The following is a 23,154-nucleotide window of genomic DNA, read 5'->3' as shown; positions in this document are numbered from 1 at the left end:
GTAAAGAGGAGATTTTAAATTATTTTTAAATGAATTCATATTTTAATGTAAGTTATAAAATTGTAAATTATTTCCATCATGATCAATAATGTTTGTCTGACGTCTTCCGCCACGCTGTATCTCCAGTTCGTTCCCTCCTCAGAAACTCCATTTCCCATCATTCTTTGGGGCAGATGTGAGGGCTGGAACAAACAACGAACCCATGGATCAATGAAAAAAGAATCAGGTGCAAAACCTGATGATATATTGATTGATTGATTGATTGATTGATTGATTGATCACCTCCTGCAGCTGAGCTCTGGGAATCAGACCCACGGGCTGCTGAGCATGCTGGGAAAAAAACACAGGGACAGACTGGAGATGAAACCCTGTGTGTGTGTGTGTGTGTGTGTGTGTGTGTGTGTGTGTGTGTGTGTGTGTGTGTACCGTGGTAAAGACAGTGTTGTTGTCTCTAGGTGCATCCACAGGATAATCCTCCTCTGGCAGGGGGGGCTTCATTCAACCAGATAAAGAACAGAAATAAACTGTCATTTATTATATATACAAATATACATATATATTTTTGTACACACACATATATACATATACATACGTGTGTGTGTGTATATATATATATATATGTATATATGTATACAGAATAGAGAAACTTTTTTAAAGTCACATCTCATCTGCTCTTTTTAGAGCTTTCAGTGTTCCTGTCTACACTTCCACTTCCATTACTGTCAGTCCTGAATATTTTATCTCAGTTCTTTAGGTTCATCTTCCACTTCATTTTCTTTCAGAGCTTCTATCTCAGTATTTAGTATTTCATATCCATTTTCTCCTCCACTTACATTCCTTTCAGTGCTTCTGTCACTCCTCCAATTCAATTCATCACTTCATTTTCCTTCAGTGTTCCTGTCTACACTGCCACCTCAGCTTTTTCAGACCTTAGACTTCATCTGCCACCTCAGCTGCTTTCAGTCCCTGCTCCTGAGATATTGATCCTGTTTCAGATCAATGTGTCTATAATCCCTGACTTCACTGATCCTGGATCAGATCTGATCCAGACTCCTCTCAGGACCGTACCGGGCCGTCCTCATGCTTCCTGTTGGCTGAAGGTCCGGGGGGGGAGGCGGGGGAGGAGGAGGAGGCGGGGGAGGACAGCGCCTCAGGTGCGGTCCAGGATGTGGCTCGTGTGGTCGGGTTGTAGTAATAAAATCTGCCTGAGACTTCGTCCACCAGCTGCTCCCACCCACAGGAGCTCTGGGGGGGGGGGGGGGGGGCACAGCTCTGAACATCACTTCATATTCATGTGATCAATAATGATGTGATCAATAATAATGTAATCAATATTGATATTTTGTATTGTCTTTGTCCCTCTGTTCACGTGTCTGTGTTTTTTCCCTCCATCGTCTTCATATTTCTTCATCAGTTTACAACCATTTATTGATCAGTTACTAACATTTATAAACACATCTTCATGTATTGATCAGTTACTAACAGGCTCCTGTTACCAGTTATAAATGATAATAACTGATCAGTCAGATTAATGAGTAGGAAGCGTTAACTTGATATTGCCAAAAAGTGAGCCTGAATCAATGTATGAAAACTGTTATAACGTGTTTATAATTGTTTATTAATGATTTATAATGTTAACGACTGAGTTAATAACCTGATAAAGAAAGAAATCCTTTATAAAGGAATTCTTCATTTGAAGTGGAACTGTTCATTTCAAACTTAATAAAACAATAAATAATCTCAGTTGTAAATGTGAACAGGTTTGTGTTTCTGGTACCTGAGAGGAAGCGGGGGAGAGCAGAGGTGAGGGGGAGGTCAGCTGTCCCCCCTCCCTCCCCTTGGACTGGTCCATGTGTGGCGGGTTGCGGGGGTCGGACCAGGTGGTCTGTCTGGTGACAGGATGGAAATAAAACACCTTCCCACTATCCTGGTCAGTGTGCACCTGCAGAGAAAACATGGTGCATTCAGGTACATCCGTATTTATTATGTTTGTATGAGGAGGTCAAAAAAACTTAATGAAGGGAAAGTTGCTTCTATTTTTAACTAAACTGTTATTCATTTATTTAAATAAATAAATAATAATCTTTTATTTGTTCAGGTTATTAGCTTTAAAATAAATAAATAACATTTTGTTTTTGTGTCTTTTCTCAAACATGACATCAAAACACAGGAAAAACAAGGTTATTTACAAATAAAAAAAACTTTTAGAAACAGTCGCCTAGCAACAGTTTTCATTCGATCATCTGAATCCTACATCAAGTCACAAATGGACATTTATAAAATAATATCCAGTTTCCTGACCAGTGTCATTGTCAGTGTGCGACTGAAGTGTCTTTGAGCAAGGCAGTGAACCGTCAGCTGTTCCTCAGCAACATGTGAGCTTTACCTGTTCATTCGATCTCTGAGGAACAAACCTGATCAGCTCAGGTGACGTCTGATTAAACTTTAATCACCTGTGAGCTGCAGCCACACGAACACACCAGAAACTGAACTGAAACTAAACTTCTGTTCAATAAAAACATTAGAACAAGAGCTGCGATAAAAAACTAAAAGACAATATGAGTTACATATCAAATGTTATATATATATATATATATATATATATATATATATATATATATATACGTATACACACACACACACACACACACATATATATATATATATATATGTGTGTGTGTGTGTGTATACGTATATATATATATATACGTATACACACACACACACACATATATATATATATATATAGATATATATTATATATAGTATCTATAAGATATATATATATATAGATATATATATATAGATATATATTATATATAGTATCTATAAGAGCTATGATAAATACACTTTTTTAAAGGTGAAATTTCATCAGCTTCTCTTTTTTTTCCAGTGTTTCTGTGTGTAAATTTCATCTGTTGCTTGAATCTCAATGTTTCTGTTTCAACTATCACTTCCATTCCTTTCAGTCCTGAAGTTTTTTATTTCAGTTCAGTTTAGGTTCTTCTGCCTCGACTTCGTTCACGCCTCAAATTTCAACCTCCACTTAATTTTCTTTCAGTGCTTCTGTCACTCCTTAAATTCAATCAATCACTTCATTTTCCTTTAGTGTTCCTGTCTACTATGTCACTTCAATGTCTGTCAGTTTTCAGACCTTAGATTTCACCTGCCACTTCAACTGCTTTTAGTCCTTGCATTTTGTCTCAACTGCCCTTGCAGCTTATTCTACTCTGTAAATTTCCTCTACCACTTCAGTTTCATTTAGTACTTTAGTCTGAACCATCACATCAACTTCTTTTATTATTTGTAGTTCATCTGCCAATTTCTTTCAGTGCCTTTGTCAGAACTGTCATAACCTCATAACCATAACCTCTTCATTTTCCTTCAGTTCTTCTTTCTTAATGGTAACTTCGTCTTCCTCTCGCTACATTTTACCTACCACTTCATTTTCTTTCAGTTTGTCTGTCCACACTGCCACATCAATTTCTCTCAGTCCTCATATTTCATCTGCTGTTTCATTTTCTTTTAGTGATATTGACTTCCACTTCAATTCCTTTCACTCCTTAAATTTCATCTGCCACTTCGATTTACTTCACAACTTCTGTCTCAACTGAAACTTCCACTTCTTTCAGTGTTTAAATTTCCACTGTCATTTCAATGTCTGTCTGTGCTTCTGTCCTCTGTGTCCACTTCAGTTTCTTTCACAGCTTCTGTCTCAGCTGCCGCTTGAAGTCCTTTCAGTATTTAAACTTACGCTAATGAAACACAGAGGTCAGAGGTCACCTTACCTGCCACTCCTCCTGTGGGCTGAGCGGAGAGGCGGGGCTTATCATGCCGGAGGAGGAGACGGAAGACAAGGGGGTGTGGTCTGGGACAGAGGGGGCGGGGTCAGAAGGAGGTGGTGGTATTGGGGCCGAGGTCTGAGGGAGACACGTTTTCTTCAGAGAGGAGACGTTGGCGTAGATGGGCGAGTTAGGGCCGGGCGAGCTGTGGTCCTACAGAGAGAGAAAGAGAGAGAGAGAGAGAGAGAGAGAGAGAGAGCGCGACGACTTAAAGGAACAGTACATCACTGTTTTGATTTTTTATGATGACAAACTGGATGATCTGGATAAAGATGATCTGAGGCTAATTAATAAATGATGATTGACTAATGATAATTGATGAATGAAGCCAAACATCTGAGAGTTTCTGTCACAGTAACATCTAAAGAGAAACTGATAAACTCTTCTCCTCATTAACAATAACGATCTCTTTGTCTGGGTGGAGCGAGCCGCCGTCCGACAGGAAGTGCTCCTCCTATGTTTTATAAACACACACACACACACACACACACACACACACACACACACACACACACACACACACACACACGCACACACGCACACATGCACACACACACACACAAACAGTAAATGAATGCTGTGGTCACTTCACTGTGAAGATTATTTCTTGGATTTGTGTTGAACTGAAATGTCTCATGAATATTAATCATCCTGAAATAACTGATCATGCTCTCGATATAATTATATTAATGCTAATGATCACATGTAAAACAGTTTCTGCTGCTGACACTGTCATTTTGTCGTCACTTCACATGATGCAGATACAAACTGGACTCGGAACGACCGGCTGTTTTACCAGCTGAAGAGCCAAAACACCGTGACGGACGAGGCCTCACCACACCTGTACCTGTGTGACTGTGGCTACAGGTAAAGAGCTGATGTTGATGAGCCAGGTGGAAGCACAGAGTTCCACAGCTGATCACTGTCTCTCTATCCACAGACTTTATGAACATTTTCAATTTGCAATTTTAAAAACCTGAATGAAACATTCAACAAAGGAAATCTGAATATAAGAGAAAGTTTTTCTCTTGATGAGACGAGGTGACTGTGAACGTCCAAGCAGCAGGTTCTCACAGTAATACAGACCAGGTGAGTCCAGGACCAGGTGTGTCTCCTCTGAATGTTTAACAGACTGTTAGTCAGAGGTCAGAGGTCAAACTCCACAATAACACCTGAGTTTCACATTAACCTGAACATCTGTCAGCTGAGATCAGCTGTTACCCTGAGACACTGTCAAGGACCAGGCCAGAGACCTGGACTATAAACTGGCCTCAGGTCCTGGACCGCAGAGTCCTGAATCAGCGGTCGTAGTTCACTGACTTCACAAAATCCATCAGAGCCTAAAACAGCAGAATGAAGGAAGCGTAACCAATAACTTCAACAGTTCAGGTTGTGGACTTACCCATAATGCCTCTGTGTTCCTAAATTCTATCCAGAATCAAACTCTATTAGAAACAAGTCAGGAAGTTTCTCTGTTTCTGCTCCGACTGGAACTCAAACCATTGTCAGACTGCAGCCAGTCCTCTGCAGCCTGTAGCTCCGCCCCTCTGCAGCCTGTAGCTCCGCCCCTCTGCAGCCTGTAGCCCCGCCCCTCTGCAGCCTGAAGCCTTATCCCTGCTGATTTAAATACCCTTTTTCATACCCTGGAACCTCCTCACAGACTCACCTGACATCCTCCAGGACACCTTGAACCTCTTCCAGGTTTCACAGAACTTCTCAAGGAAACATGTTCAAGGACCAACAACCTCCTCAGGATTTTATAAAGCTTCCTCAAGGACATTTACGGCGTTTATAATGACTCCTAGAACATTTTCAATGACTCCTGGACACATACACACACAGTATAAGATATCATCAGGTCCACAGGGAACTGCTGGTTGTTCAGGAAACATTTTATAAACTGCTCATAAAGACTGAAGAAATCTTCCACAGCGACACATTCGCTGACCACGGCAGACTCACCACACCTCTGTGGATTTACAGCCTGTTTTACAAACTGTTGTAAAAACTGTTGCGTTATGCACACGCACACGCACACACACACTAACACAGTGAACCTCTGGTTGTTTGGACTCTGCAGTGCATCTGAAGCAGGATGACACTCTGCTGCCCTCTGCTGTTTCCCTCCAAAACCTGTGTCACCTCAGTCAGAGGAAGACAGTGAGGCTGAAGCCTGAACAAGAAAAACCAGGTCTAACCTGCTATGGCCCCTGTGGGGCTCCTGTCGCCCCCCCCCCCCCCCCCCCCCCCCCCCCCCAACAGGTTCCCTCCACTCTCTCTACCCAGAAACTAGTCAGGATAATCTGACACAGCTGTGATGCTCTGGTCCAGGACTGACTGCTAAGGTTCTACTGAACCAGACCGGACCTGAACGGACTGGACCACTGCTGTGATCTGCAGCCAATCAGGATGCAGCTCAGACCAGGACACATGGTTAATATTTGTCTGAAGACCAAACGAGTCCAGTTTGACAGAAGAACGTCGTAACCACAGATTCACCACAGACCTTCAGCTGGTTCTGTCTGGGTCCAGGTCTGTGGAGTCAGCTTCACTCACTCAGACACTTTATCCTCGTTCACTTTCATCTGCCACTTCAACTTCTTTCAAAATGAGCACAGCCACTATTATTATTATTATAATTATTATTGTAAAGTCAGTCTTTTGTAGTTTAACATTTTCTTTTAAAGTGCTGAGCTGAGAGACCAGATTCAGCCTCACAAACCAGTCAGACCAGTTCACACACACACACACACACACACACACACACACACACACACACACACACACTCAGGTGTCAGGTTACTGTGTTTCCTGCCTCGTCCTGCAGGTGTCGCTGCAGCATCGTCCTCTCACAGTTTCCTGTCCGACTCTGAACACATCCTGCTGACTGTGACATCACTACATCCTGCTGACCTCATCACATCCTGCTGTGACATCACCAGACACCACACAGACCCCCCCCCCCATGAGTATTTAATACAGTAAGAAACAAAAAATAAAAAATAAAAGTAAATTCAAGGACCAGTTTACTGCAGTTCTGGAGGTCAGAGGTCAGAGGTCAGCAGTGTTTATGCTCTGATGAGAATAAAAAGAGGAGACAGCTTTTTTTTCTTTTGCTTCCTGTGTCGACGCATCAGGAAATGACACGCTGGAGAAGGCTTTTATTTTGTAAGAAGAAGTGCAGCCTCTGAGTGAAGCAGCAGTTTGAATGTACTTTGATCAGCGTTGCTGATTATTGATGATCAGTCTCCTCCTCAGTCGAGCATGCCGACAGTCAGACCGGACGTCCCTGATCTGTGTATCTGAGTCTCAGTCCTGGACTGAGACTCAGATACAGAAACCTCTTTGTGAAGGGAATCTAAAACCTGAACGAGCTGCAGGTCGGACCACTGACGCCACCATCTTACCTGTGTGGGGGGTGGGGCAGGTGCAGGGACAGATTCAGGTGGTTCTCCAGGACTAACCCTTCCTCCAACCAGAGCCTCCAGGTCCAGGTTCAGGTCCTGGATCGACTCGTAGATGTGGTTTGATTCTTCCTCCTTCGTTGAATCCTCATCCTCATCAGCACTCTCCTCCACGCTCATCTCCTCCTCCTCCTCCTCCTCCTCCTCCTCCTCATCCTCCTCCTCCTCCGGCTCTATTGGTGACTCCTGCTTGTCATGGCAACCTGCAGTCAGTGAGGACCTGTTGTGGATGCCGTTGTTGGGGGGGACCACTGGGACCACTGGTGTCTCCACCGGTATGGGCTGGGTTGGGAGCCGGGCTGTAGAAAGGGGGTCAGCTGGACTGAAACTGGGAACCCGAGCTTTCCCAGAGTCCATTTGGTCATCCAGGCACCCTGGCAGGTGAGGCTGCTTTTGACTCAGACCACCGTTGGCCATGTTCGTATTCCTGCTGGTCCCGGTCTCTATGAGACCAGATGGGGGGTTGCCAGGATGCCGTGGTGCTGGCACCACCTGATGTGACAGGTCATGGAAGTCCAGTGGGACACCAAATGTCGACAAGCGGTTCTCAGTCTTGCGGTACCCGGTGGATGTATCGGGTCTGAGCCGGATTGTCACCTCGTCCCCTGGTTTGGTTCTAGTGGGCTCATCCAGAGTCTTTGGAACAGGGACAGGCACAGGGACTGGGGCAGGTGCAGTCATGGGAACCAGAACTGGTTCAGGACTGAGTGGATCAGCAAAGTCCAGTGGGGAGGGGAAGTCCGCCGGCAACTCCTTAACGTACTTGGCGGGGATGTAGAAGGGTTTGGAGCTACAGTCACTCTGGACCTGCCACCAGTGGTCGTTGGTCTTAGCCAGCAGGACGTAACGTTCATTGGGTTTGATGGAGACCAGCACCCCATCCCGACCCTGGTACTCATACTCAAACTCCACCAGGACAAGACCCAGACCTGAAAGACAGGGTTTAGACCGGAGGACCAGAGGAAATAATTAACAACAGTGTTAAATCAAGTACAAGAGCCAATGCTAATGCTAACTCTATTGCTACTACTAATACTGTTACTACTGATAACACTACTGCTAACAATACTACAGTTAATGCTAGCATTAGTACTTTTACTGCTAACACTATTATAGTTACTGCTAACACTACAGCTAACAGTGGGGAGTAGAGTACTGCTAACAGTACTGTTACTGCTAACACTACTACTGTTACTGCTAACTCTACTACTGTTACTGCTAACACTACTGCTTTTATTGCCAACTCTACTACTGTTATTACTAACACTACTGCTTACACTACTACTTTTACTGCTAACACTACTACTGTTACTGCTAATTCTACTGCTTACACTACTACTGTTACTGCTAACACTACTACTGTTACTGCCAACTCTACTGTTTACACTACTACTGTTACTGCTAACTTTACCACTGTTACTGCTAACTCTACCGCTAACACTAGTACTGTTACTGATAACTTTACTGCTAACTCTACTACTGTTACTGCTAACTCTACTGCTACTGTTACTGCTAACACTACTGCTACTGCTAACACTACTGCTACTGCTAACACTACTACTGTTACTGCTAACTCTACTGCTACTGTTACTGTTACTGCTAACTCTACCACTGTTTCTGCTAACACTACTACTGTTACTGCTAACTCTACTACTGTTACTGCTAACACTACTGCTTTTATTGCCAACTCTACTACTGTTACTGCTAACACTACTGCTTACACTACTACTGTTACTGCTAACACTACTACTGTTACTGCTAACACTACAGCTAACAGTGGGGAGTAGAGTACTGCTAACAGTACTGTTACTGCTAACACTACTACTGTTACTGCTAACACTACTACTGTTACTGCTAACTGTACCACTGTTACTGCTAACACTACTACTGTCACTGCTAACTCTACTGCTACTGTTACTGCTAACTCTACTGCTACTGTTACTGCTAACACTACTACTACTGCTAACTCTACTGCTAACATTACTACTGTTACTGCTAACTCTGCTGCTACTGTTACTGCTAACTCTACCACTGTTACTGCTAACACTACTACTGTTACTGCTAACTCTACTACTGTTACTGCTAACTCTACTACTGTTACTGCTAACTCTACTGCAACTGTTACTGCTAACTCTACTGCTACTGTTACTGCTAACACTACTACTGTTACTGCTAACTCTACTACTGTTACTGCTAACACTACTGCTTTTATTGCCAACTCTACTACTGTTACTGCTAACACTACTGCTTACACTACTACTTTTACTGCTAACACTACTACTGTTACTGCCAACTCTACTGTTTACACTACTACTGTTACTGCTAACTTTACTACTGTTACTGCTAACTCTACTGTTTACACTACTACTGTTACTGCTAACACTACTACTGTTACTGCCAACTCTACTGTTTACACTACTACTGTTACTGCTAACTTTACTACTGTTACTGCCAACTCTACTGTTTACACTACTACTGTTACTGCTAACACTACTACTGTTACTGCCAACTCTACTGTTTACACTACTACTGTTACTGCTAACTTTACTACTGTTACTGCTAACTCTACTGCTAACACTAGTACTGTTACTGATAACTTTACTGCTAACTCTACTACTATTACTGCTAACTCTACTGCTACTGTTACTGCTAACACTACTGCTACTGCTAACACTACTGCTACTGCTAACACTACTACTGTTACTGCTAACTCTACTGCTACTGTTACTGCTAACTCTACCACTGTTTCTGCTAACACTACTACTGTTACTGCTAACTCTACTACTGTTACTGCTAACACTACTGCTTTTATTGCCAACTCTACTACTGTTACTGCTAACACTACTGCTTACACTACTACTGTTACTGCTAACACTACTACTGTTACTGCTAATTCTACTGCTTACACTACTACTTTTACTGCTAACACTACTACTGTTACTGCCAACTCTACTGTTTACACTACTACTGTTACTGCTAACTTTACTACTGTTACTGCTAACTCTACTGCTAACACTAGTACTGTTACTGATAACTTTACTGCTAACTCTACTACTATTACTGCTAACTCTACTGCTACTGTTACTGCTAACACTACTGCTACTGCTAACACTACTGCTACTGCTAACACTACTACTGTTACTGCTAACTCTACTGCTACTGTTACTGCTAACTCTACCACTGTTTCTGCTAACACTACTACTGTTACTGCTAACTCTACTACTGTTACTGCTAACACTACTGCTTTTATTGCCAACTCTACTACTGTTACTGCTAACACTACTGCTTACACTACTACTGTTACTGCTAACACTACTACTGTTACTGCTAATTCTACTGCTTACACTACTACTGTTACTGCTAACTCTACTACTGTTACTGCTAACTCTACTGCTAACACTAGTACTGTTACTGATAACTTTACTGCTAACTCTACTACTATTACTGCTAACTCTACTGCTACTGTTACTGCTAACACTACTGCTACTGCTAACACTACTGCTACTGCTAACACTACTACTGTTACTGCTAACTCTACTGCTACTGTTACTGCTAACTCTACCACTGTTTCTGCTAACACTACTACTGTTACTGCTAACTCTACTACTGTTACTGCTAACACTACTGCTTTTATTGCCAACTCTACTACTGTTACTGCTAACACTACTGCTTACACTACTACTGTTACTGCTAACACTACTACTGTTACTGCTAATTCTACTGCTTACACTACTACTTTTACTGCTAACACTACTACTGTTACTGCCAACTCTACTGTTTACACTACTACTGTTACTGCTAACTTTACTACTGTTACTGCTAACTCTACTGCTAACACTAGTACTGTTACTGATAACTTTACTGCTAACTCTACTACTATTACTGCTAACTCTACTGCTACTGTTACTGCTAACACTACTGCTACTGCTAACACTACTGCTACTGCTAACACTACTACTGTTACTGCTAACTCTACTGCTACTGTTACTGCTAACTCTACCACTGTTTCTGCTAACACTACTACTGTTACTGCTAACTCTACTACTGTTACTGCTAACACTACTGCTTTTATTGCCAACTCTACTACTGTTACTGCTAACACTACTGCTTACACTACTACTGTTACTGCTAACACTACTACTGTTACTGCTAATTCTACTGCTTACACTACTACTGTTACTGCTAACTCTACTACTGTTACTGCTAACTCTACTGTTACTGATAACTTTACTGCTAACTCTACTACTGTTACTGCTAACTCTACTGCTACTGTTACTGCTAACACTACTGCTACTGTTACTGCTAACACTACTGCTACTGCTTACTCTACTGCTACTGTTACTGCTAACTCTACTGCTACTGTTACTGCTAACTCTACTGCTACTGTTACTGCTAACACTACTGCTACTGCTTACTCTACTGCTACTGTTACTGCTAACTCTACTGCTACTGTTACTGCTAACACTACTGCTACTGCTTACTCTACTGCTACTGTTACTGCTAACTCTACTGCTACTGTTACTGCTAACACTACTGCTACTGCTTACTCTACTGCTACTGTTACTGCTAACTCTACTGCTACTGTTACTGCTAACACTACTGCTACTGCTAACTCTACTGCTAACACTACTACTGTTACTGCTAACTCTACTTATCTACTGAAATCATACACAAACTCACCTCTGCCAAGCTGGGAGGATGTCGTTGCCATGGTGACAACCCTGGGCTCCTCAGGCCCTGCCCCTTCAGGTAGATGGGCAGTTGACTCTGAATGTGAGAGGTCAAAGGTCACACCTGATCATCAGGGCCCTACAAGAAAGAAAATCCAGATCAGACCAGATTCAAGAAAACCACAACAATGACCAAAGATCCTGAACTGACTCATACAACAGAGAGAGACATCATCGTCATTCACCAATCAATCAACCAATCAACCAATCAACCAATCAATCAATCAATCAATCAATCAATCAATCAATCAATCAATCAATCTATCTATCTATCTATCTATCTATCTATCTAACAACAATCATTCACTTGCACTAACAACATGAACTGAAGCTCCTGCAGTCAGGGCTTCTGAGGCTGAGCTGAGGATGAGAAGAGCTGAGGATGAGGAGGAGCTGAGGATGATGAGGAGGAGCTGAGGATGATGAAGAGCGACTCCTCTAACTGAACATGAAGCATCAGACTTTGACAGTGAAAACAGAAACAGGAGGAATGAGAACTACAATCTCCTCCAGAAGTATTGGAACAGACATTTGGGTTTGACATCAAAAGACGAATATCAACATTTCAGCTTTTATTTCCAGGTATTTACATCTGGATCTGAAACACAACTCAGAAGAAGCATCATTTGTAAGGGAACACCACATTTTCATGTGAGCAAAAGTATTGGTCCTGGTCCTGGTCCTGATCCTGATCCTGATCCTGGTCCTGGTCCTGGTCCTGGTCCTGATCCTGATCCTGATCCTGGTCCTGATCCTGGTCCTGATCTTGGTCCTGATCTTGATCTTGGTCCAGATCCTGGTCCTGGTCCGGACTCTGATTTAAATTTGAGTCTCGACTCTTCTGATCTGAGTGACTCCTGAAACAAACGAACCTTAAATCCCATTTCAGGACAGTTGTAGGAAACACGTTGAACACACAAACGTGTCTCACAGGTGACAGGAACACATTTATACAGGTGTAAACCTGTTGACACGCTCAGACTCCTCCTCCTCCAGTCAGATTTTGGAACATCTGATTAGAAACCAGGTGACCAGAATCTACCTGGTGTCAGGTGACTGATTATTATCATTATGATTGATTAGTGCTGTTATTATTGATGACACCATTACACCTATAACAACCAGTCTATACAGCTGCTCCTCATCCTGCTGTTGTTCTCCAGGAGCCTCTGAGCAGGGCAGCCACCACACACACACACACACACACACACACACACACACACACACACACACACACACACACACACACTGAACAATAGCAGGAGGCTGATCTCCGGCCTGTTCTGTTTATAAAGGGAAGTGTCTGGTCTTCCTGTCTGCTGAATACCCCGCCCACAAGTTGTATAGACTCCACCCCTCAGTGACATCACAAAATGTGTGTGTGTGTGTGTGTGTGTGTGTGTGTGTTTCCTGTCTTTGTACAGGAACAATAGTGTGTGTGCAGTCGCTGTGTTCAGAGTGGAGCTGAGCGTTTTCCACAGTTCTTACACATTGATCTCAAACTTCACCTATAACTTATCAATAAATATGATGTAATAATGTCATCCAGTCATCGTCACAGAAACTGTCATGTCTGCTGCTGTTGTTCAAAGATTAGTTATCACTGCATGTCAAGGCCAGAACTTGATACAGGTCTGTTGTAAACATAAGGCCCCTGGTACCCTGCTGCTCAGCCACTGCTCCTTTACACAAACTGCTTGTCTGGAGTCTGAAGTCTGGAGTCTGAAGTCTGGAGTCTGGAGTCTGGAGTCTGAGTCTGGAGTCTGGAGTCTGGAGTCTGGAGTCTGGAGTCTGAAGTCTGAAGTCTGAAGTCTGAAGTCTGGAGTCTGGTCTCTGGAGTCTGGAGTCTGAAGTCTGAAGTCTGGAATCTGAAGTCTGGAGTCTGGTCTCTGGTGTCTGAAGCCTGGAGTCTGGAGTCTGGACTCTGGAGTCTGAAGTCTGGAGTCTGGAGTCTGGAGTCTGGAGTCTGAAGTCTGGAGTCTGGAGTCTGAAGTCTGGAGTCTGAAGTCTGGAGTCTGGAGTCTGGAGTCTGGAGTCTGGAGTCTGAAGTCTGAAGTCTGGAATCTGAAGTCTGGAGTCTGGTCTCTGGTGTCTGAAGCCTGGAGTCTGGAGTCTGGACTCTGGAGTCTGAAGTCTGGAGTCTGGAGTCTGGAGTCTGGAGTCTGAAGTCTGGAGTCTGGAGTCTGAAGTCTGAAGTCTGGAGTCTGAAGTCTGGAGTCTGGAGTCTGGAGTCTGGTCTCTGGAGTCTGGAGTCTGGTCTCTGGAGTCTGGTCTCTGGAGTCTGAAGTCTGGAGTCTGTAGTCTGGAGTCTGAAGTCTGGAGTCTGGAGTCTGAAGTCTGGAGTCTGGTCTCTGGAGTCTGGTCTCTGGAGTCTGGAGTCTGGAGTCTGGTCTCTGGAGTCTGGTCTCTGGAGTCTGAAGTCTGGAGTCTGTAGTCTGGAATCTGGAGTCTGGAGTCTGGTCTCTGGAGTCTGGTCTCTGAAGTCTGGAGTCTGGAGTCTGAAGTCTGGAGTCTGGAGTCTGAAGTCTGGAGTCTGTAGTCTGGAATCTGGAGTCTGGAGTCTGGTCTCTGGAGTCTGGTCTCTGGAGTCTGGAGTCTGGAGTCTGGTCTCTGGAGTCTGGAGTCTGGAGTCTGGAGTCTGGTCTCTGGAGTCTGGAGTCTGGAGTCTGGTCTCTGGAGTCTGAAGTCTGGAGTCTGTAGTCTGGAATCTGGAGTCTGGAGTCTGGTCTCTGGAGTCTGGTCTCTGGAGTCTGGAGTCTGGAGTCTGGTCTCTGGAGTCTGGAGTCTGGAGTCTGGAGTCTGGTCTCTGGAGTCTGGAGTCTGGAGTCTGGAGTCTGGTCTCTGGAGTCTGGTCTCTGGAGTCTGGTCTCTGGAGTCTGGAGTCTGGAGTCTGGTCTCTGGAGTCTGGAGTCTGGAGTGTGGTCTCTGGAGTCTGGAGTCTGGAGTCTGGTCTCTGGAGTCTGGAGTCTGGAGTCTGGTCTCTGGAGTCTGGAGTCTGGTCTCTGGAGTCTGGTCTCTGGAGTCTGGAGTCTGGAGTCTGGTCTCTGGAGTCTGGAGTCTGGAGTCTGGAGTCTGGTCTCTGGAGTCTGGTCTCTGGAGTCTGGAGTCTGGTCTCTGGAGTCTGGAGTCTGGAGTCTGGAGTCTGGTCTCTGGAGTCTGGAGTCTGGTCTCTGGAGTCTGGAGTCTGGAGTCTGGAGTCTGGTCTCTGGAGTCTGGTCTCTGGAGTCTGGAGTCTGGAGTCTGGTCTCTGGAGTCTGGAGTCTGGAGTCTGGTCTCTGGAGTCTGTAGTCTGGAGTCTGGTCTCTGGAGTCTGGAGTCTGGAGTCTGGAGTCTGGAGTCTGGTCTCTGGAGTCTGGTTTCTGGAGTCTGGAGTCTGGAGTCTGGAGTCTGGTCTCTGGAGTCTGGAGTCTGGAGTCTGGTCTCTGGAGTCTGGTCTCTGGAGTCTGGAGTCTGGTCTCTGGAGTCTGGAGTCTGGAGTCTGGAGTCTGGTCTCTGGAGTCTGGTTTCTGGAGTCTGGAGTCTGGAATCTGGTCTCTGGAGTCTGGTCTCTGGAGTCTGGAGTCTGGTCTCTGGAGTCTGGTCTCTGGAGTCTGGAGTCTGGAGTCTGGTCTCTGGAGTCTGGAGTCTGGAGTCTGGTCTCTGGAGTCTGGTCTCTGGAGTCTGGAGTCTGGTCTCTGGAGTCTGGAGTCTGGTCTCTGGAGTCTGGTCTCTGGAGTCTGGAGTCTGGTCTCTGGAGTCTGGTCTCTGGAGTCTGGAGTCTGGTCTCTGGAGTCTGGTCTCTGGAGTCTGGAGTCTGGAGTCTGGTCTCTGGAGTCTGGTCTCTGGAGTCTGGAGTCTGGAGTCTCGAGTCTGGTCTCTGGAGTCTGGTCTCTGGAGTCTGGTCTCTGGAGTCTGGAGTCTGGTCTCTGGAGTCTGGTCTCTGGAGTCTGGAGTCTGGTCTCTGGAGTCTGGAGTCTGGTCTCTGGAGTCTGGAGTCTGGTCTCTGGAGTCTCCAGTCTCCAGTCTTACAGAATAAAATCCTGACTAACTTTATGAATCCTGTTTTATCTCAGGTTAGAAAATCTTAAACACTCAATCCAACATCAGTTATCAACTCTTCTGTCTGTGAACTAGCAACCAACGCTGCCTCTGTCATCTCCTCTCACTCCTTTAGATTTATGGTTGAAACACAAAATGGCCGCTTCCCTCTGAAAACCTCCATTAACAAAAATAGTGTTTTTACTCAGAGCCTCGTGTCTCAGGAAGAGATCAGAGATGTGGATGAAACACGTCAGAGGTGGAGAGGTGAAGCTCAGGTAACCCTCTGTGCTGAGCTTCACCTCTCCACCTTAAGACTGAAGAACAGTTAGGACATTTCTGTTCGGTCTCCTGTTGTTAACTTTGATGTTCTGACTAACTGTTGTATTTTTCATTTCCTGTTTGTTGTTTGTTGTTTGTTGTTTGTTGTTGTGAGCAGTCAGCTGTTGTGTACAGTTACACAAATAAATTACATCAAATATGAATAAATGATAGTTCGACTACTCCTCTGTGAAACTGATATCATTGGCTGGCCCTTTAAGAGTCTTTCTCTAACCTGCTGTGAGTCACTCACCTGGGCCAGGTGTGTTTCAGGTGTGTGAGAAACATGCTGGAATGCTGCCATCCCACCCCTCCCCCTCTGCTCTCTCTGTTTTTCTCTGTCTCTGAGCCACACCCACACCACAAGGCTGGTATGTAACACACACACACACACACACACACACACACATACACACACACACACACACCCTGCTCTGTTCAACCACAGGACTGAAGTGTGTGAAGAAATAAACTGAGCTGTCAATCATCAAACCAAGGTCGAGGGTTTGTGGCAGGACACGCCCCATTGACCAATCAGAGGAGACGAAGACTTTCACCAGGAAACCATCAGACCACATGAGCAGGGATGTGTTAAGGATCATGTGACATCATAAACTCAACGGCCAATCAGAATTTGATTGTGCAGATCTGAGCTGAACCTTTACCCTGTGTGTGAGTGTTGGCTGTGGCACACACACACACACACACACACACACACATGTTCACACACACACAAACACAAACACACAGACTGAAATAACTGAGTTTGGATATGACTCCGCCCACACTGTTTGATCTTCTGACAAACATCAACACACAATATTTACACCACAAACACACATCCTGCTCTCTGATTGGCTGTCAGCTGGTCTGTGACGTATCAAACTGATCAGCTGTTTCCACTTCATTAAACTGCAGCTGCCACAGCAGCAGCACTGAACCCTGGAACCTCCTGATACACCTCCTCAAGACCTCTACAGTCTCCTCAAGACCTCTACAGTCTCCTCAAGACCTCTACACCCTCCTCAAGACCTCTACACCCTCCTCAAGACCTCTATACCCTCCTCAAGACCTCTACACCCTCCTCAAGACCTCTACAGTCTCCTCAAGACCTCTACAGTCTCCTCAAGACCTCTATACCCTCCTCAAGATCTCTATACCCTCCTCAAGACCTCTATACCCTCCTCAAGACCTCTACACCCTCCTCAAGACCTCTACAGTCTCCTCAAGACCTCTACACCCTCCTCAAGACCTCTACAGTCTCCTCAAGACCTCTACACCCTCCTCAAGACCTCTACAGTCTCCTCAAGACCTCTACACCCTCCTCAAGACCTCTACAGTCTCCTCAAGACCTCTACAGTCTCCTCAAGACCTCTACACCCTCCTCAAGACCTCTACAGTCTCCTCAAGACCTTTACAGTCTCCTCAAGACCTCTACACCCTCCTCAAGACCTCTACAGTCTCCTCAAGACCTCTACACCCTCCTCAAGACCTCTACACCCTCCTCAAGACCTCTACAGTCTCCTCAAGACCTCTACACCCTCCTCAAGACCTGTATACCCTCCTCAAGACCTCTATACCCTCCTCAAGACCTGTATACCCTCCTCAAGACCTCTACACCCTCCTCAAGACCTCTACAGTCTCCTCAAGACCTCTACACCCTCCTCAAGATCTCTATACCCTCCTCAAGACCTCTACACCCTCCTCAAGACCTCTACACCCTCCTCAAGACCTATATACCCTCCTCAAGACCTCTACACCCTCCTCAAGACCTCTATACCCTCCTCAACACCTGTATACCCTCCTCAAGACCTCTACACCCTCCTCAAGACCTCTACAGTCTCCTCAAGACCTCTACACCCTCCTCAAGATCTCTATACCCTCCTCAAGACCTCTATACCCTCCTCAAGACCTCTATACACCTCCTCAAGACCTGTATACCCTCCTCAAGATCTCTACAGTCTCCTCAAGACCTCTACACCCTCCTCAAGATCTCTACAGTCTCCTCAAGACCTCTACACCCTCCTCAAGATCTCTATACCCTCCTCAAGACCTCTACACCCTCCTCAAGACCTCTACAGTCTCCTCAAGACCTATATACCCTCCTCAAGACCTCTACACCCTCCTCAAGACCTCTATACCCTCCTCAAGACCTGTATACCCTCCTCAAGACCTCTACACCCTCCTCAAGACCTGTACAGTCTCCTCAAGACCTCTACACCCTCCTCAAGACCTCTACACCCTCCTCAAGACCTCTACACCCTCCTCAAGACCTCTATACCCTCCTCAAGACCTCTACACCCTCCTCAAGACCTCTACAGTCTCCTCAAGACCGCTACACCCTCCTCGAGACCTCTACAGTCTCCTCAAGACCTCTACAGTCTCCTCAAGACCTCTACAGTCTCCTCAAGACCTCTACACCCTCCTCAAGATCTCTATACCCTCCTCAAGACCTCTACACCCTCCTCAAGACCTCTATACCCTCCTCAAGATCTCTATACCCTCCTCAAGACCTCGACACCCTCCTCAAGACCTCTACACCCTCCTCAAGACCTATATACCCTCCTCAAGACCTCTACAGTCTCCTCAAGACCTCTATACCCTCCTCAAGACCTCTACACCTTCCTCAAGACCTATATACCCTCCTCAAGACCTTTACAGTCTCCTCAAGACCTCTATACCCTCCGCAACACCTCTACACCCTCCTCAAGACCTCTATACCCTCCTCAAGATCTCTATACCCTCCTCAAGACCTCGACACCCTCCTCAAGACCTCTATACCCTCCTCAAGACCTCTACAGTCTCCTCAAGACCTCTTTACCCTCCTCAAGACCTCTACACCCTCCTCAAGACCTCTACAGTCTCCTCAAGACCTCTATACCCTCCTCAAGACCTCTATACCCTCCTCAAGACCTCTACACCCTCCTCAAGACCTCTACACCCTCCTCAAGACCTCTACACCCTCCTCAAGACCTCTATACCCTCCTCAAGACCTCTACAGTCTCCTCAAGACCTCTATACCCTCCTCAAGACCTCTACAGTCTCCTCAAGACCTCTATACCCTCCTCAAGACCTCTACACCCTCCTCAAGACCTATATACCCTCCTCAAGACCTCTATACCCTCCTCAAGACCTCTATACCCTCCTCAAGACCTCTATACCCTCCTCAAGACCTCTACACCCTCCTCAAGACCTCTATACCCTCCTCAAGACCTCTACAGTCTCCTCAAGACCTCTATACCCTCCTCAAGACCTCTACCACCTCCTCAAGACCTCTACCACCTCCTCAAGACCTCCTCCAGGACTCCCACAGTGTTCAGACAAACTAAATTAAACATAAAAAGAGAGAATCCTCCTCAGTGATTGGTTGTCAGGTGTCTGTTAAAGACAGAGTTCAGGTAAACCGTTTGACCAGTGTCCTAAATAAAGGTAACCATAGCAACAACTCACATGCTTCAGGCTACGTTAGCTGTTATAATGCTAAATAATCCCTGTGTTATAATAATATGACCATACTTGAATTAGGTTTGTATAATCATGTAAACCTCTGACATAAAAACCACATATGAACATTTTTTGTTTTTCTTCCATCCTTCAGTTTCTGTTGCACCAATAAAGTTTTCTGAATTGAACCGATCTTGTATTTACATATGTGGATATATTGTGAAAACGTAATTTTATGAGTGATACAGACATGAATTACAGCTCTGAAGTCAGCAGGTAAATGGTCAGCATCCTATGGCAATATCAAAACTCTTATTATGTGTTTTCTATGATACAGAGAGAAAGAAAACAAATGTCTGGTTTTAAGAAACAACACAATTTAAATACAATGTAAAGCACAATAATTGATTTAATCAATTCTAACCTATAACCCAATGTAATCCAGTGTGCATATATATTTGATGTATTTATGGTTCATGTGTGACTGAACATGTAATTTATACATGTGGCTGTTTGACAAATCTTTCTATGGGAAATTAGAAAGTCAGTTAAAATCTTATTTTTAATAAGTTAATTTCTTCTTCTTCTTCTCTTTTATTTCTTTTTACTTTTAATTTTCTTTTCTGTTTAAGTGTTTTCCTTTAGTTTTAGTGATAAATACACTGACTTTGAATTATATGTGTTGTCTCATTAGTCTTCCAGAATATTTAGACTTTTTTAATTGTATTTTGAGAATGTGGGAAAACTTTAATGATAAACTGATTATACACAACATGTACTCTAATGTAGTCTTTACAGTATATGTCATTGTCTGTATTAGTTCCAATCAAACTGCAGCTGGAAATGATCATTACCAGTTAAATTCACAAGGAGAAATCTAAATGTTTCTAAATAATTTCCCTCTTTTCTTTTTTCTTTTTTCTGCATAGAGTTAATGTATAGTCTGTAAGTAGGACACAGTCCCTGAACTTAACACACCCAGTGACACATTCCAGCCAACAACACACACACACACACACACACACACACACACACACACACTAATGTTAACCAAGAATCATTTTTCAGCCTGTAATCAATCATTACAGGTACTATTGTAACGTGGGAACAGATCTATGTCCCTGTAACGTACCATTTGCAAACACAGTGAAGATTTTTATTTTAGCAAAAATAAGTTTTTTTTAAAAAAAGTTCAAAAGTTGAAAGCAACCAGAGAAAACCTGAAGACGGCGCGAACACACACCAGACGATCACACATTCACACGGTTTGTAGTGTTTTACCTGCAGTTAAAGTCAGATCCAACCATCCTGCTCTCTGTGTTTTCTCTCTTCTATTCCTCAAGGGGCGAGTCCAAATCACAGAAACAGGTTCTTCTCTCTCTCTCTCTCTCTGGCCCCGCCCCTCCCTGACCTGCCAGTCCCAGCTTGTTGTCCTCCTCCTCCTCCTCCTCCTCCTCCTGAGTTTACATCCTGTTTGACAGATAGTCAGACCTGCAGGTCAGCAGCGCCCTCTGCTGTTCAGACTTCAACATGAACATGATAAACTTTTAAATACATTACAAAAAAATGTAATTATTTTAAACCTTTATAAACTTTGTTGATGATCTATACAGTTCATTTCTCATTTATTGGTGGTTAATTGAGTTACATCTGAATTCAACATGTCAGATAATTCAGTTCATTATCAGCTTCACATCAAACACAACTCAAAGGATTTTTTATTATTCTTATTAACTGTATTAAATTTCTATTTGGTTCATTCAGCTGTTATATTTTAATTTAATGTAATAAATGTAAGTTTTGAATTATTTCGAGATATTTCAGTTACATCATCAGTGTGAATGAGATTCTCAGAAAACTATCATGCTGCACTATTAAAACATTAATGTTCGTTATGAATGGACACAAAGCAGTTACATTAATGTACTGTCTATTTAACATGAGCAAAAGCTTAGACACTTTTACACACAGCTTCTTCTTCACGTCTTCACATCCAACTTTGTTTGAGTCTCTTCACATCTGTCTTTAAACCTTCAGAGGAGCCACATCTGTCAAGTTTGTGTCTCTCACCTGCGCAGGTGTGGTGCTGTTTGTTAACGTGCCAGAGCTGGGTCAAAGGTTATGTAACTGTTACCACAGTGACAAGTTTACACACATTAGCTGCCTTGTGTTGAGCAAATGAAGCCGCGCTGGAAATATCCAGTCAGAAATATCCATTCAGAGGAGAAGCTAAGCTAACAGGAGAGGCTATGAAAACATAGCTAAGCTAACAAGCTAGGCTAAGCTAACAAGCTAGGCTAAGCTAGCTTTCTGTCATGTTTCTGTGTAAATCCATCACAGATATAGAAACTGTCAGAGAGTGAAAGATGAATGAAAAGATGTTTTTACCAATTAACAAATTAATTTACTGAGCAGCTCAGAGGCTCCCGGCAGCTACCGCCATCTTTTAAGGTGGAATGTTTTCCTGAGTGTTACTTGATGCTCGATTGATGTTTGTAAATCAGTCAATACACCTTAACTGTCAACATGACTCTGATCATTAGTTATCAGCTCTCCATGAGTCTCTTTTGTGATGATCGGATCTTCAAACTCTTAAAATGTAGATAAATATCAACGTGATCATGTGACTGTTGATATTTTATTTCATCGCTTGGAGAAATAAAAATGGCGGAGCGTCGTTTCTTCACAGCTGCGCTCACGTGACCAGATCTCATTGTGAAAGCTATATCTATCTATCTATCTATCTATCTGTTGATCTATCTATCCATCGATCTATCTATCTATCTATCTATCTATCTGTTGATCTATCTATCTATCCATCTATCTGTAATCGGGTCTCAGACGTTTTGGAATAAAAAAAAATAAATGACACATTGGTTGAGAAACAACATATATTTATTGATTACATAAATGTATTGATTACATAACCCCCCCCAGCTGATGTTATAAAGACATACTGGATCAGAGACACAAGCCAAATGTGTAGTTTCATCACACACACCCAGAGGTTTTATTTCAGACGTGGAGGCAGTTTGTATCTGACCTCAGCTTGCTGGGGGGCTGCTGACCCTCCCCCATTTCCAGGTGTATCTGTGGAGGTCGTCGCCTCTGTAACTTCATGTCCGCTGTGAGGAGGTTAATGTGACGACCCCGTTATCTCTGATTTCCTGAAACAGACAGAGAGATAGGAAGTGAAGGTCAGGTTTTTTTAAACTAGTTTTATTTTGAAAGTTTGAACAGCTGGTTTGTGGTGCCTCACTGACATCATCATCACACGCCAGAGAGTGTTTACTGTCAGACTTTACTGGTTTCAACTGTTCACACCTGGACTCTGGT

General features: G+C 44.0%; 1 protein-coding gene across 3 annotated transcripts in view; it reads right to left on the bottom strand.

Annotated features, from left to right (window-relative positions):
* The window catches only part of arhgap27l (Rho GTPase activating protein 27, like), a 28,831-nt gene extending 7,595 nt beyond the window's left edge, over positions 1 to 21,236 (bottom strand). The window contains exons 1-9 of one of the 3 annotated variants that reach the window (XM_056400552.1): positions 21,100 to 21,236; positions 11,987 to 12,115; positions 7,250 to 8,235; positions 3,789 to 3,995; positions 1,778 to 1,942; positions 1,069 to 1,245; positions 427 to 492; positions 283 to 330; positions 102 to 182 (exon numbers count right to left, since the gene is read on the bottom strand). In XM_056400552.1, coding sequence (XP_056256527.1) covers positions 102 to 182; positions 283 to 330; positions 427 to 492; positions 1,069 to 1,245; positions 1,778 to 1,942; positions 3,789 to 3,995; positions 7,250 to 8,235; positions 11,987 to 12,017 — 1,761 coding nt within the window. In that variant the 5' untranslated portion in view covers positions 12,018 to 12,115; positions 21,100 to 21,236. Of the gene's footprint in view, positions 1 to 101; positions 183 to 282; positions 331 to 426; positions 493 to 1,068; positions 1,246 to 1,777; positions 1,943 to 3,788; positions 3,996 to 7,249; positions 8,236 to 11,986; positions 12,230 to 21,099 lie in introns of those variants that run through there. The other 2 variants (XM_056400553.1, XM_056400554.1) reach the window with 2 other exon arrangements.
* Positions 21,237 to 23,154: the final 1,918 nt, after the last annotated feature.

Source organism: Seriola aureovittata, chromosome 17 (assembly GCF_021018895.1).
Source record: "Seriola aureovittata isolate HTS-2021-v1 ecotype China chromosome 17, ASM2101889v1, whole genome shotgun sequence".
In the NCBI taxonomy this organism is placed as follows: Eukaryota; Metazoa; Chordata; class Actinopteri; order Carangiformes; family Carangidae; genus Seriola; species Seriola aureovittata.
The sequence above is the reverse complement of the archived record's forward strand: the minus strand, read 5'-3'. Positions and strand labels throughout refer to the sequence as shown.